The sequence below is a fragment of the Muntiacus reevesi genome, chromosome X (genome assembly GCF_963930625.1).
Source record: "Muntiacus reevesi chromosome X, mMunRee1.1, whole genome shotgun sequence".
NCBI lineage: Eukaryota > Metazoa > Chordata > Mammalia > Artiodactyla > Cervidae > Muntiacus > Muntiacus reevesi.
The window spans coordinates 15,054,657-15,069,948 of NC_089271.1; the positions used below are offsets into that span (position 1 = coordinate 15,054,657).

At 40.9% G+C, this 15,292-nt stretch overlaps 1 protein-coding gene and 1 pseudogene across 2 annotated transcripts in view; one reads left to right on the top strand and one right to left on the bottom strand.

Annotated features, from left to right (window-relative positions):
* The window catches only part of REPS2 (RALBP1 associated Eps domain containing 2), a 254,183-nt gene that overhangs the window by 183,863 nt on the left and 55,028 nt on the right, over window positions 1-15,292 (top strand). For both annotated transcript variants that reach the window (XM_065916435.1, XM_065916436.1), the window contains exon 14: window positions 4,078-4,139. In XM_065916435.1, coding sequence (XP_065772507.1) covers window positions 4,078-4,139 — 62 coding nt within the window. The remainder of the gene's footprint in view (window positions 1-4,077; window positions 4,140-15,292) is intronic.
* On the bottom strand, window positions 2,347-2,454 carry LOC136154999 (U2 spliceosomal RNA; annotated as a pseudogene).

Consider the following 15,292-nt stretch of genomic DNA (forward strand, 5'->3'; position numbering starts at 1 on the left):
CAATAGAACGGGAAAGACTAGAGATCTCTTCAAGAAAACTAGAGATACCAAGGGAACATTTTCATGCAAAGATAGGCTCAGTAAAAGACAAAAATGGTATGGACCTAACAGAAGGAGAAGATATTAAGAAGAGGTGGCAGGAATATACAGAAGAACTGTCCAAAAAAGATCTTCACGACCCAGATAATCACAATGGTGTGATCGCTCACCTAGAGGCAGACATTCTGGAATGTGAAGTCAAGTGGGCCTTAGGAAGCATCACTACGAACAAAGTTAGTGGAGGTGATGGAATTCCAGGTGAGCTATTTCAAATCCTGAAAGATGATGCTGTGAAAGTGCTGCACTCAATATGCCAGCAAATCTGGAAAACCCAGCAGTGGCCACAGGACTGGAAAAGGTCAGTTTTCATCCCAGTCCCAAAGAAAGGCAATGCCAAAGAATGCTCAAACTACCGCACAGTTGCACTCATCTCACATGCTAGTAAGCTGATGCTTAAAATTCTCCAGGCCAGGCATCAGCAATACGGGAACTGTGAACTTCCAGATGTTCAAGCTGGTTTTAGAAAAGGCAGAGGAACCAGAGATCAAATTGCCAACATTCACTGGATCATCAAAAAAGCAAGAGAGTTCCAGAAAAACATCTATTTCTGCTTTATTGACTATGCCAAATCCTTTGACTGTGTGGATCACCACAAACTGTGGAAAAATCTGAAAGAGATGGGAATACCAGACCACCTTACCTGCCTCCTGAGAAATCTGTATGCAAATCAGGAAACAACAGTTAGAACCCGACATGGAACAACAGTCTGGTTCCAGATAGGAAAAGGAGTACGTCAAGGCTATATATTGGCACCCTGCTTATTTAACTTATATGCAAAGTGCATCATGAGAAATGCTGGACTGGATGAAACACAAGCTGGAATCAAGATTGTTGGGCGAAATATCAATAATCTCAGATATGCCGATGACACCACCTTTATGGCAGAAAGTGGAGAGGAACTAAAAAGCCTCTTGATGAAAGTGAAAGAGGAGAGTGAAAAAGTTGGCTGAAAGCTCAACATACAGAAAATCAAGATCATGGCATCCGGTCCCATCACTTCATGGCAAACAGATGGGGAAACAGTGGAAACAGTGGCTGACTTTATTTTTCCAGGCTCCAAAATTACTGCAGATGGTGATTGCGGCGATGAAATTAAAAGATGCTTGCTCTTTGGAAGGAAAGCCTTGACAAACCTAGACAGCATATTAAAAAGCAGAGACATAACTTTGCCAACAAAGGTCCATCTGGTCAAGGCTATGGTTTTTCCAGTGGTCATGTATGGATGTGAGAGTTGGACTATAAAGAAAGCTGAGCCCTGAAGAATTGATGCTTTTGAACTGTGGTGTTGGAGAAGACTCTTGAGAGTCCCTTGGACTGCAAGGAGAGCCAACCAGTCCATCCTAAAAGAGATCAGTCCTGGGTGTTCATTGGAAGGACTGATGGTGAAGCTGAAACTCCAGTACTTTGGCCACCTGATGCGAAGGGCTCACTCATTGGAAAAGACCCTGATGCTGGGAAAGATTGAGGGCAGGAGGAGAAGGGGATGACAGAGGATAAGATGGTTGGATTGCATCACCGACTCAATGGACCTGGGTTTGGGTGGACTCCAGGAGTTGGTGATGGACAGGGAGGCCTGGCGTGCTGCGGTTTTTGGGGTCACAAAGAGTTGTACATGACTGAGCAACTGAACTGAACTGAAAACAAACATACTGCAAATGCCATGCTTTGTAGTGAAATAGTGTATGCGTTACCCTTGACATCAAGTTGCTGTTGTTCAGTCACTAAATCATGTCTAACTCTTTGCAATGCCATGGACTGCAGCACTCCTGACTCACTGTCCTTCACTATCTCCCCGAGTTTGCTCAAGCTCATGTCCTTTGAGTTGGTGATATTATGTAACCATCCCATCCTCTGCCGTCCCCTTCTCATTTTGTTTTCAGTCTTTCCCAGCATCAGGGTTTTTTCCAAAGAGTCGGCTCTTTGCATCAGGTGGCCAAAGTGTTGGAGCTTCAGCTTCAGCATCCGTCCTTCCAGTAAATATTCAGGGTTGATTTCCTTTAGGATTGACTGGTTTGATCTCCTTGTTGTACAAGGAACACTTAAGAGTCTTCTTCAGAACCACAGTTTGAAAGCATCAATTCTTTGGAGCTCAGCCTTCTTTATAGTCCAGCTCTCATATTCCTATGGGACTATTGGAAAAACCATAGCTTTGACTCTAGGGACCCTTGTTTATATTTGTTAATATTTATGATATATTTTTATCCAAAAGTATATTCAGAAGCACACCTTAACATCATTTATAAAAATAGGGCATTTGTTTTTGAAAAATTAAATAATAAAAATGAAATTAATCAGATGTGAATCTAGAGACAGATTCTTTTACACTTGATCTTAGCCAAAAGGCCGAGAAGCGATGAGACAGATTCTTTTTTCTAGTAACTTGCAGGGCTGTCAGCAGGGACAGTGAGTCACATGACTCACCTGGTTTGTTTTGTTGCCTGATTTCCTAGTGTCAAAGAAGCTGTTTATTTTATATAAAAAACATCTACATGTTTGTTTTTGGCTTTTTCAAAAAGGAGGGTAAATCTGGCTTCAGTTACTTTATCTTGGCTCGAATCAGAACTCATTTAATTAAATGTCTTATCATTCTTAGTCCTGTTTTGTTAATGAAGGATTGCTTTAACATAGACTCCATTCTGGTGAAAGGCCTTTCCTTTAAAGGCAAGCATAAATTTTGTGTTTATTTTTGTTTTTTTGTTTTATTTTTTAAAAATAACTGGCAATTTAAAGGCCAAATCTCTGAGGACCGATAGAGTGGGGGCCCTGAGGTAGATAATTCCTGAGACTTGTCATTTTCTCTTGCTACATGGTTTGTTACTGAAGGCTCTTCATGGTCTCACCATTTTTGGAGTTTTGACTTACTGATGTGTTTAATAAATTTTAATGAAAGACAGATTGAGAGAAATTGCTGATGGGCCCACATGGTTGTACTGTATTCATGCACTGGCTCAGGAGGAAAATCTCTGTGAAATTACTCTGAGTTACCTTTGTGGAAAGCCCCGAACTCCATCTTCTTAGCTTGTCTGATCTAGCTGGATCAAATCAAAAGTGATTTGCAATAACTTTTATGTTCTTGGCACATTGCTGTGGTTTATTTTTAAGGCATAGAAAGTTGTCCAAATATTAGCACACATATTACAGATTTGGAAGTAAACTGCCTATAGTTATATAGAGCATGGTATGCTTTTCAAAGAAGTTTGTAAAGAATGTGGTTTTACTTGACCAGTGTGTGATAATAAACTCATTTCTTGCATGTGATCATGAGCCTTATTTATAATTCAATAGCAGATGTTTGTTTTCATTGTTAAGTTACAACTCAGACATTCTTGGCTTAACTCCAGTTTTCTCTATATCTCATAAAATTTTTCAAAAAGTTAGAATGAAACTTTCTTTCAGAAGATGCTTCAAATGGGGCCAGATTATTTTAGAAACAGGTTTAATTATCAGAAATTGAGATCTTTGAAGAATCCCTAAATATCATTTTAGTCCATCATTTTCAGCCTCCCCTACTGCTGTCAGACCCACTGACTTACAGGGCAGCAGCACTGCCTTATTAGGGTTCTGGCTCCCAACTCAAGATAATGAGCAGTGTAATGGCTGAGAGCTTGCAAGAAATAGGCGAGGAGCCAAAGGGCCTAGAGTATTTGAAACTAAATAATTAATATTGGAATAATGAGGGATTGACTGTCCATCCTGTTCTGCATCCCGGTCTTTTTGATCAAAGGGTGTCATTTCCTTACTGTTTTACACTATCTTAATTACAACAGCCTATATAAATATTTGGACTTTGAATAGGATGGAAGTGAAAAAGGGATTGGAATAGCATGTGGTCTTTTTTTAAAAAAAATTAGCCCACAGATTTTAAAAATTTAAACACGTTAAATGCAATAGCTCTTCCTGTTTTACAAGTGGAAGAGGGCTTTCCTTCCTCCCGCCTCCGCCCCGGTGGTCCTTAACAGTGTGTGTTTTTCTTTTCAGCTTCAAAGTCAGGATTGTTACCTCCACCACCTGCGCTCCCTCCAAGACCTTGTCCATCTCAGGTAGGAGACAACATTGATTTTTATATACTGTCTTTCCGTAGGGAGTTGTCCTCCCACTGTGCTTCCTTTGCACGGGTTGATCACCACTGAACTGACCAATCAGGTTTCCAACATGATGTCTGGACTGGACTGGGAGAGCAGAGCATGGCTGAGTTTCTTCCTATCCAGCCAGCCCCCAGCCTCAGATGGAAGAGACAGTCTCCTTAAGCAAATGTGTGAAGCAGTTCAGTCTTGTCAATGGAGGGTTGCAAGTGGCTTTTCACACAAAGAGGAGCAGAAGGGATGCCTCTCTGATTGGGACTAGGGAACATGTATATTCTGTGAAGTATGTGTACATTGAGCGCCTATATTTTCCTTGGTGTTTTAGGAGCAGTATTCTGCATAAACTAAAAATAAATGGTCATCAGCATGGGTTTAGTGCTGTGGTTTGGGTTCACAGTACTTTTTTTAGGATGGTATTTGCCTTTGGGACAGTAAGCTGATCTAGCAGGATTGGAAGAGTGTGTCACCTGAATCTGTTTCACTTGTGAATGAATTCTGCCTTTTTGACATGTGCTACTATGTCTTTATTCATCACTCTTTGTAGAGTTGAAAATGAGAAGCAAGCAGCAAATCCATAGAGTGTGGTAAAGGGTGCTACAGATCCTTCCTTTCATTAATTGCTGCTGAAGAAACTATCTTTAAGGACCCTCTAACAACTTTTGGCAGAAAATGTTGACAAATGTCTCTGTACACAGTCTCATTTTCTACCTCATTGCTCTGGATAATTCAGAGCATACCTTTCCATATGGTGCATCTCAGGACTCGCTGAGTGACTGAAACCACTTTTAACATTGATTTGTCCTTCTCTTAGAGAATTAGATGGTCTTTAGTATCCACTCAACCTCAAGATGTAAATACCATGAGACATTGGCTTCTTCCTTCAGTTTTCAGGGTAATTAAAAGCCCTATTCCTCCTGACCCACATATAAACAAGTGAGAACTTATTTTTCCAATAGTCCAGCATTAGCTTTATGAGAGTTTGGTTAACCAACAAGTGTTTATTGAATTTCTCCTATTTATCTCCTGCCAAGCTTTAGTTCAGGGGCTTCCCACGTGGCACAGCAGTAAAGAGTCTGCCTGCCAATGCAGGAGACACAAGAGATGCCAGTTTGACCCCTGGGCTGTGAAGATCCCCTTGAGTAGGAAATGGCAACCTACTCAGGTATTCTTGTCCAGAAAATCCCATAGACAGAGGAGCCCGATGGGATATAGTCCACGGGGTCACAAAGAGTTGGACATGACTGAGCATGCATGCATTACTACCAAAAGCTTTAGTTCCATCCTTCTCCTTCTTTGGCTATGATTTCTACTTATTTAAATTATTCAGTTTAGTCACTCAGTCATGTCTGACTCTTTGCAACCCCATGTACTGCAGCATGCCAGGCTTCCCTGTCCATCACCAAATCCCGGAGCTTGCTCAAACTCGTGTCCATTAAGTCGGTTATACCATCCAACCATCTCATCCTCAGTCGTCCCCTTCCCCTGCCTTCAATCTTTCCCAGCATCAGGGTCTTTTCCAATGAGTCAGTTCTTCACATCAGGTGGCCAAAGTATTGGAGTTTCAGCTTCAGCATCAGTCCTTCCAGTGAATTTTCAGGATTTATTTCCTTTAGAATTGACTGGTTAGATCTCCTTGCTGTCCAAGGAACTCTCAAGAGTCTTCTCCAACACCACAGTTCAAAAGCATCGATTCTTCAGGGCTCAGCTTTCTTTATAGTCCAACCCTCACATCCATACAAGACTACTGGAAAAACCATAGCTTTGACTAGACAGACCTTTGTTGGCAAAGTTACATCTCTGCTTTTTAATATGTTGTCTAGGTTCGTTATAGCTTTTCTTCCAAGTAGTGTCTTTTAATTTCATGACTGCAGTCACCATCTGCAGTGATTTTGGAGCCTGGAAAAATAAAGTCAGCCACTGTTTCCACTGTTTCCCCATCTGTTTGCCATGAAGTGATGGGACCGGATGCCATGATCTTGGTTTTCTGAATGTTGAGCTTTCAGCCAACTTTTTCACTCTCCTCTTTCACTTTCATCAAGAGGCTTTTTAGTTCCTCTCCACTTTCTGCCATAAAGGTGGTGTCATCGGCATATCTGAGGTTATTACTATTTCGTCCAACAATCTTGATTCCAGCTTGTGTTTCATCCAGTCCAGCATTTCTCATGATGTACTTTGCATATAAGTTAAATAAGCAGGGTGCCAATATATAGCCTTGACGTACTCCTTTTCCTATCTGGAACCAGACTGTTGTTCCATGTCGGGTTCTAACTGTTGTTTCCTGATTTGCATACAGATTTCTCAGGAGGCAGGTAAGGTGGTCTGGTATTCCCATCTCTTTCAGATTTTTCCACAGTTTGTGGTGATCCACACAGTCAAAGGATTTGGCATAGTCAATAAAGCAGAAATAGATGTTTTTCTGGAACTCTCTTGCTTTTTTGATGATCCAGTGAATGTTGGCAATTTGATCTCTGGTTCCTCTGCCTTTTCTAAATTCATCTTGAACATCGGGAAGTTCACAGTTCATGTATTCCTGAAGACTGGCTTGGAGAATTTTAAGCATTGCTTTGCTAACATGAGAGATGAGTGCAATTGTGCGGTAGTTTGAGCATTCTTTGGCATTGCCTTTCTTTGGGACTGGGATGAAAACTGACCTTTTCCAGTCCTGTGGCCACTGCTGGGTTTTTCAGATTTGCTGGCATATTGAGTGCAGCACTTTCACAGCATCATCTTTCAGGATTTGAAATAGCTCACCTGGAATTCCATCACCTCCACTAACTTTGTTCGTAGTGATGCTTCCTAAGGCCCACTTGACTTCACATTCCAGAATGTCTGCCTCTAGGTGAGCGATCACACCATCATGTTTATCTGGGTCATGAAGATCTTTTTTGTATAGTTCTGTGTATTCTTGCCACCTCTTCTTAATATCTTCTCCTTCTGTTAGGTTCATACCATTTCTGTCCTTTATTGAGCCCATCTTTGCATGAAATGTTCCGTTGGTATCTCTAGTTTTCTTGAAGAGATCTCTAGTCTTTCCCGTTCTATTGTTTTCCTCTATTTCTTTGCATTGATCACTGAGGAAAGCTTTCTCTCCTTGCTGTTCTTTGGACTCGACTTCCCAGCAAACTTGACTTCACAGCAGTAAGTTGGGCTTGACTTCCCAGCAGGAACACAGGACCTTGGCCACAGTCCTGGGCTGCTGGAGCGCGGGATTTAAATTACTAACTGTGTTTATTGAGCATCTATAATACAGCATGAATTTGTGCAAAATTGTTTCTTGGTTTCCTTTTTTTTTGGCCATGGTGTGCAGCATGTGGGATCTTGGTTCCCCAACCCGGTATCAAGCCCAGGGCCCCTGCATTGGAAGCACAGTCTTAACCACTGGACCTCCAGGGAAGCCCTTAAGTGCTTTCAGTGTTAGTTAATCTTCACAAAAATCCTATGATATAGGTACACATTATTTTTGTTGTTATTGTTCAGTTGCTAAGTCGTGTCTGACTGTTTGTAACCCAATGGACTGTAGTGTGCCAGGCTCTCCTGTCCTTCACTGTCTTCTGGAATTTGTTCAGATTCACATCCATTAAGTTGGTTATGCTGTCAATCCATCTCATCCTCTGCTACCCCCTTCTATTAACCTTTTAGAAAGGCAGATGAGGAAATTGAACCATACAGGGGTTAAGCAAGTCACCCATGGTGACATAGTTGGTAAACAGTAGAGCCAAGGCCCATTTCCTGAAGGTCTCTCCCCCTTCCTGTAGTTGGAGTCAAAGTATCTGTGTGCATGGGAAGACAGGGATCCATTGCATTGGCAATTGAGACTTTCACCACATAGCCCTAGAAGGACCTAGATGAGCTGACTTCTGATTTGCACCAACAGTAAAACTGTCACAACATTCCGGAGGTGCTTATCTACCAGCTACTGGTTTCTGAGTGGGGCTTGGGAGTCACCTGGATGAGTGCATGGAAGACTTGTCTGAAAAGGCTTTTGTGACCAACCTCCTTATGTTTCTCCTGCTGCGCAAGTGACAGTAGTTACTTCCTGGTCGTGAACTGTGCTGCTGTTATCAGCAGTTCTTATCTGAGCTACTCGATGTGGGTTTCCTGCTTGCTCTGGGGCTTGGTGACTGAGGAGCTGATGGGGGCCTGGGAATGCTCAAGTCACTGTTAATGAAGGAGACTGCTTCTTTGTCTACCAGATTTCCCATCACATTGTAAACAGTGAGCCCATCACTCAGCCCAAGCCTCCAGCTCAGCTGCCTAACTATGGAGATTTCAGACTCCAGAAACAGGTGTGTAAGAAAAGCAGGCAGAAGAATCCTTCACCACTCCCCTCCCCCGTGCTCCCTTCACCCACTGAATGTGGGACACTAGAAGAAGTCTTGGGTGGTCAGTACATGATGGTGCGTTGTCTTCGTGAAGTGTCAAGTTCCTAATATTGGACCCAGGAGTACATCACCTAACCACCTGTATGGGGCACCTATATATTTCAATCTTTCCTAAACTGCTTTTGATAAAGTAGCCTCCTGGGAGATAGTAATAGAGCTCTGTGGTAAGATGAATTTGCTGCCTCTGTACCTGCTCTGGGAGATTCACAGTGCGCACAAGCCCGTCAAAGGCTTTGAAGTTCTGCAGTAAAGAAACCTGGTCAATTTTGTTAAAGCTGGCAGTTTTCTAGCTTGTGTGACCATTCATCCCTTTATTTATGAAATACCTGTTAATATCCTAAGGACTTAGTGGTTAGGACACATTGTTATACACCAGCCTTAAGGTGTTGGTAAGAACATTTCCAGACATCTTTAATCTGTCACCTCATCTCTGTATTATGTGATTAAAGTTAAATTTTTATATCTTATGCCAATAGCTTTCCTTGGAAGAGATGAGAATGAAAACAAGAGTTTATCACACATTAGCTTGGTATTGTAGTGTTTTTTTGTTTGCTGTATTTTCTTCATTGCTCCTTCTTCTCTCATGAGGTTATTTTTACCACTTCACAACGAATTTTATTGCAGAGAACTTAAATACTTGGAGTTATTCTTTTTCTCTGGTAAAAAAAAATAAATGTTCCTTGGTGTGTGTGGACAATCAAGCTGACTTTGGGAAAAAAGTATATATATATACTTAACTACAGAGACTTCTTCTATGGGGCTTAAAACTGTAGTCCTTGGGGGAGAAACCAAGAAGCCTGGTATAATTAAAATAATTATATTTATTAGTAGATTTGAAAAGAGATTAAGTTAAAAAGTTTTTGAATTATTTTTGGATTTAACATTTTCATATTGTTTAACTTGATAAATGGCCAAGACTAGATTATAATAAATGAGAAAATGTTCTATTACTCCAAAAAGTATGCTGTTTAAAATATGATTTGGCCAGTCAGTGATGCTCTATCAGGTTTTAAGTATGTAAGAGAGTTTGCATATTTGCAGATATGTGCACAAAGATATATAGATAGATAAGGCCTTAGGTAGATAGATCATTCCTTTGTATACCAAAAGTCCATCTCTACTTTTATCAAGTGAGAGATATGAGGTATAGGTTTTCAGCATAAAATGCAGTCTAGCTGACCCATGTTTAGACCAGACATCACCATGATATGAACATCTGGATTAAGTTATCCAGATGGGGCGCTGGAGTTAGGGGAATGAATAAATTCAAAGAAACCAATCTTATTTTTCATACTATATGAAAAAGAAAGTGAAGTCGCTAAGTTGTGTCCGACTCTTTGTGATCCCATGGACTGTAGCCTACCACACTCCTCCATCCATGAGATTTTCCAGGCAAGAGTATTGGAGTGGCTTGCCATTTCCTTTTCCAGAGGATCTTCCCAATCCAGGGATCAAACCCGGATCTCCTGCATTGTAGGCAGACACTTTACCATCTGAGCCACCATAGGTAAGATCAAGAAGGGCCAAGTAGTATATAAAGAATCAAATGTTTTGGTCCCATGTTTTCCTGTGGACAGGCCAGAGAGCAGGGTGTGGTATTTTGGCTCAGGCTAGAGGCCAGAGGTGACAGTTTCTTTTTTTTTTTTTTTTTTAAAGAAAAAGACTGTTTCATAGTGTAAATGGTAAAAAAGCAATCAGAAGTTTTATATGGAGCAGTGTTAAAATGAGAGCTAGTTAATTTATTAGTTCATTGTATGCATACAAAGTTAGTAAAATGCCATCAACAGGGTTGGTACTTGTCTTGTAGGTCTGTTTTCTGTTCAGGGCCTGTATGGTACTTCAATAGCCAAATCTCTTTAATAGTGTTGATCTCATGCCAGATTTTTTTTTTTTTTACTTTTTATTATTTATTTTTATTAGTTGGAGGCTAATTACTTCACAACATTTCAGTGGGTTTTGTCATACATTGATATGAATCAGCCATAGAGTTACACGTATTCCCCATCCCGATCCCCCCCCCCCCAACCTCGCTCTCCACCCGATTCCTCTGGGTCTTCCCAGTGCACCAGGCCCGAGCACTTGTCTCCTGCATCCCACCTGGGCTGGTGATCTGTTTCACCATAGATTATATACATGCTGTTCTTTCAAAACATCCCACCCTCACCTTCTCCCACAGAGTTCAAAAGTCTGTTCTGTACTTCTGTGTCTCTTTTCTGTTTTGCATATAGGGTTATCGTTACCATCTTTCTAAATTCCATATATATGTGTTAGTATGCTGTAATGTTCTTTATCTTTCTGGCTTACTTCACTCTGTATAATGGGCTCCAGTTTCATCCATCTCATTAGAACTGATTCAAATGAATTCTTTTTAACGGCTGAGTAATATTCCATGGTGTATACGTACCACAGCTTCCTTATCCATTCATCTGCTGATGGGCATCTAGGTTGCTTCCATGTCCTCATGCCAGATTTCTTATGGTAATTGTGATAGAACCACAGCTTCCGTGTAATTATGTTTAATACAGAGAAGATTTTTTTTTTTGGTCCAAAGGATAATCTTTTCAGTTTTATATTAGCACCACATTTGATGAATTGGGGTTCCATCTAGACTCATGTGCTCTGAATTTTCCTATTTATATCACTAATTTCTTACCTTTTAATGGCAAGTGCTCTTTGCAAGCAATGCAGTGAGCACTACAACAGCACTGTGGGATGAATTGCTGTAGAAGAAGCCTTTTAGCAGTACTTCTAAGCTCTGAGAAACCAGGAGGGCTTCATGGAAGTGCTGAGGTTACCAGTTAAATTGAGCTTTACAGAAACAAGAGAACTTTTCTTTTCAATGGCTGAAGAATTCAGAGCATTGCTATAGAGAAAAAGCAAATGCAAAGAAACAGACTTAGGAGAGGTCTCTGTGTGTTGGTGGAACTGTCCACAATTTGGAAAGCCTAGTAGATTTTAGGTGAGAGGGATTTCGTGTTTGAATGTGGCAGTAAAGAGCAGCTGGCCTGCTCAATTGAGACCTGGTGGTGCCAGAGCTGTGAGAGAGGGACCTCCTGACTCGAGAGTTCTGTCTGGGGAGCAGCCCCTGAGGGCATAGCACAGGGTGTAACACAGCCCAGCGGAGCTTATCTTTGCAGGCATCACCATCATCTGAGACGGGGCAGGAGTTCAGCCTACTGAGGCCTGGGCCCCATCCTCAGAACCTATGGTGTGGGGTGAGGCCTGAGCACTGGGAGTTTGTAGAAGTTCTGAAAGTGCAGTCAGGATTGAGAAGCACTGAACTAAGGTGAGAGGAAGGAATGTTCAAAGAAGTTGAGAATACAAGGGATTTGTCAATGCTCTGCCCTGACTTCTTAAAGGACATGGTGGGAGGCTTTCTCAAGTTGGGGGAATTGGAGGCATGAAGTCCAGCTAGGATACATCCAGACCCTGTGGGGACAGGAATCCCAATCACAGTGAATGGCCTAGGGGTCTCGGGCTTCTACTGATTATTGATTTTAGCAGGGTCAGAGGGTGTGATGGGAAGGTCTTGCTGGAAGGACTAGTTGCTGTGTGCCTCTGGTCATGTGTGTACTGTTGTGAAGAAGTAGCATTGAACACAGATGGCCTTGAAAAGAAATCATAGTCCATTCAGCTAATTTGTCATCTGACTTTGTCATCTGGCTAGGATAGGGTCTCTAAGGCAATACTGAACCCACTGGAAATATGCTGGGCATGATGCTTAACTTCAAAGCCGAATTTCTTAGATACAACTTGATATAAAATACTCTGTTCATTTCATTTGGAAGGAAAGACTGAAGTTCACTTAAACTCAAATGGCAGTTTGTAGGCCCTGAAGTTCTGAAATATTTGATACTCCATGCTTTTATAAAAAGTAAATACATTGTTTTTGTAAATTAATATCTTATCATTTCAAGTATGCTTTTCACAAGTTAGTATATAGCTGATAATACAAAATAGTAAGTTCTCCTGGGAGAAATTAAGAGTTTTAGATCTCTCACTCTTTCTTGACATTAATGCTGATTATATAAGTGTCTTAAAGTGTTATGTAATACATTTTTAGAGTGTAAATTTGATTAAAGTATAGCATGCATGCTGAATCGATTTAAAATGCATGTTAAATACATTTTTAGGAGAGTAAAATGAAATATCTCATTGGTAGCTTTCAAATATCTATAGGAAAACAGCAAGAAACATTGTGTGTAAACAATATAGAAATGTCACAGCTTCTAAAATTTTGTGCCTTTATTCTTTATCAAATTAAAACTCAGAAGGCATATATCACATATCATGAGATCTTTTATAATATATTCAGATGATCTCATATAATGTACATTAGTTACCACATCACCTCAATATATTGGTTATGTAGATGAATCATGTTTGTAAGCTTTCCAAGGTATCTACAACATCCTGATTTTTACTCATCAAAATATAAATTTAGTATATGCCAAGAGGTAGTCTTCTATGTATTTATGTAATGGAAACTCAGTAATTATTTGAAAAGAATTTGCAGACATTTTTCTTCCAAATTATTACTCTGTTCTGTCCTACAGTGCATGCTGAAGATTAGCTGAAAATCACAATATGTTAGTGAGTGTTTTAGTGATTACAGAAAGAAGATCTAGGCCCAGGATTTATCTTTATTTTAAATGGTGAAAGAACATAATGAAAGCTATACAACATTATACAAATGTGTCTGTCTGTGGTCTTATCCTTAGCCTTGCTATTGTGTAGCTCTATGGCTTTGTGGGAAGTAAGCAAATTCGACTGACAGACCTACTATCTCTTCTAGGAAATGAGAAGATTAGTCTAGATAGATCCTCTTAGTTCTTAAGGTGTCAGATTATATGTTGTATTCCTCTGTCCAAAGAAAATTTTGTTGAAAATATAGATGAAACATCAGAAAACATAACTGACTACAAGATGGCTTGGACTAATCTTTCCCTGCTTCCTTCCAACTTTCCTCTAAGTACAACTAAAAACTCTAGGCATAATATGGCAGAAAGAGGATTTTAAAAGATGTAAAGAGGAAAGCAGGCCATCTAGGGCCTCAGGACTTGAGGAACAGCATAGTAGTGAGTTCCCTGAGTTTAAAAAAAATCTTTCACATATCCTGGACTGGGCACAGGAAAAGCCTCCAACCCAGAACCACTGACAGATGCAAACAGAAAGAAAATGTGCTGTCTGGAGGACTGGGAAAGAGATAGCTAAGCTGGTTATAAGCTTTTTTTTGACAATACTTAACTCTACCCCAGTCAAACACCATGGTTGCTGCTCCCTCCAATGTCAGCATAGACCTACTGGGGAGGCTGGTATCTTGGCCCTTATGCGATAGCGGTAGACATCCCAGAGTGGTGCTTCCTTAGCCCGCAGAGATGACTTCAGCAGAGACTAAAGGGGGAATCTAGTCTCTTAACTGTGACTGATGGCAGCAGATAGCATAGGGAGGCATGTTACACCCTCCCAGATGGTGTCACTGGAGACTGAAACATTCCCAGGTAAGAAAACCCAAAGAGTTTGTCACTAGTAGACTTGCCCTATAAAAAATACTAAAGGATGTTCTCCAGGCTTGAATGAAAGGGTATTAAACAGTACCTTGAGGCTATAAAAAGAAATTAAGAAAGGTAAAGGTAATTACATTCAGTTCAGTTCAGTCACTCAGTCGTGTCCAACTCTTTGCAACCCCATGAACCGCAGTAGCCAGGCCTCCCTGTCCATCACCAACTCCTGGAGTCCACCCAAACCCAGGTCCATTGAGTCAGTGATGCCATCCAACCATCTCATCCTCTGTCATCCCCTTTTCCTTCTGCCCTCAATCTTTCCCAGCATCAGGGTCTTTTCAAATGAGTCAGTTCTTCGCATCAGGTGGCCAAAGTATTGGAGAGTCAGCTTCAACATCAGTCCTTCCAATGAACACCCAGGACTGATCTCCTTTAGGATGGACTGGTTGGATCTCCTTGCAGTCCAAGGGACTCTCAAGAGTCTTCTCCAACACCACAGTTCAAAAGCATCAACTCTTCGGTGCTCAGCTTTCTTTATAGTCCAACTCACATCCATACATGACCACTGGAAAAACCATAGCCTTGACTAGATGGACCTTTCTTGACAAAGTAATGTCTCTGCTTTTTAATGTGCTGTCTGGGTTGGTCATAACTTTCCTTCCAAGGAGTAAACATCTTTTAATTTCATCACCGCAGTCACCATCTGCAGTAATTTTGGAGCCTGGAAAAGTAAAGTCAGCCACTGTTTCCACTGTTTCCCCATCTATTTGCCATGAAGTGATGGGACCGGATGCCATGATCTTAGTTTTCTGAATGTTGAGCTTTCAGCCAACTTTTTCACTCTCCTCTTTCACTTTCACCAAGAGGCTCTTTAATTCTTCTTCACTTTTCTGCCATAAGGGTGGTGTCATCGGCATATCTGAGGTTATTGATATTTCTCCCAGCAGTGTTGATTCCAGCTTGTGCTTGCTCCAGCCCAGCGTTTCTCATGATGTACTCTGTATATAAGTTAAATAAGCAGGGTGACAATATACAGCCGTGACATACTCCTTTTCCTATTTGGAACCAGGCTGTTGTTCCATGTCCAGTTCTAACTGTTGCTTCCTGACCTACATATAGGTTTCTCAAGAGGCAGGTTAGGTGATCTGGTATTCCCATCTCTTTCATATTTTTCCACAGCTTATTGTGATCCACACAGTCAAAGTCTTTGGCATTGTCAATAAAG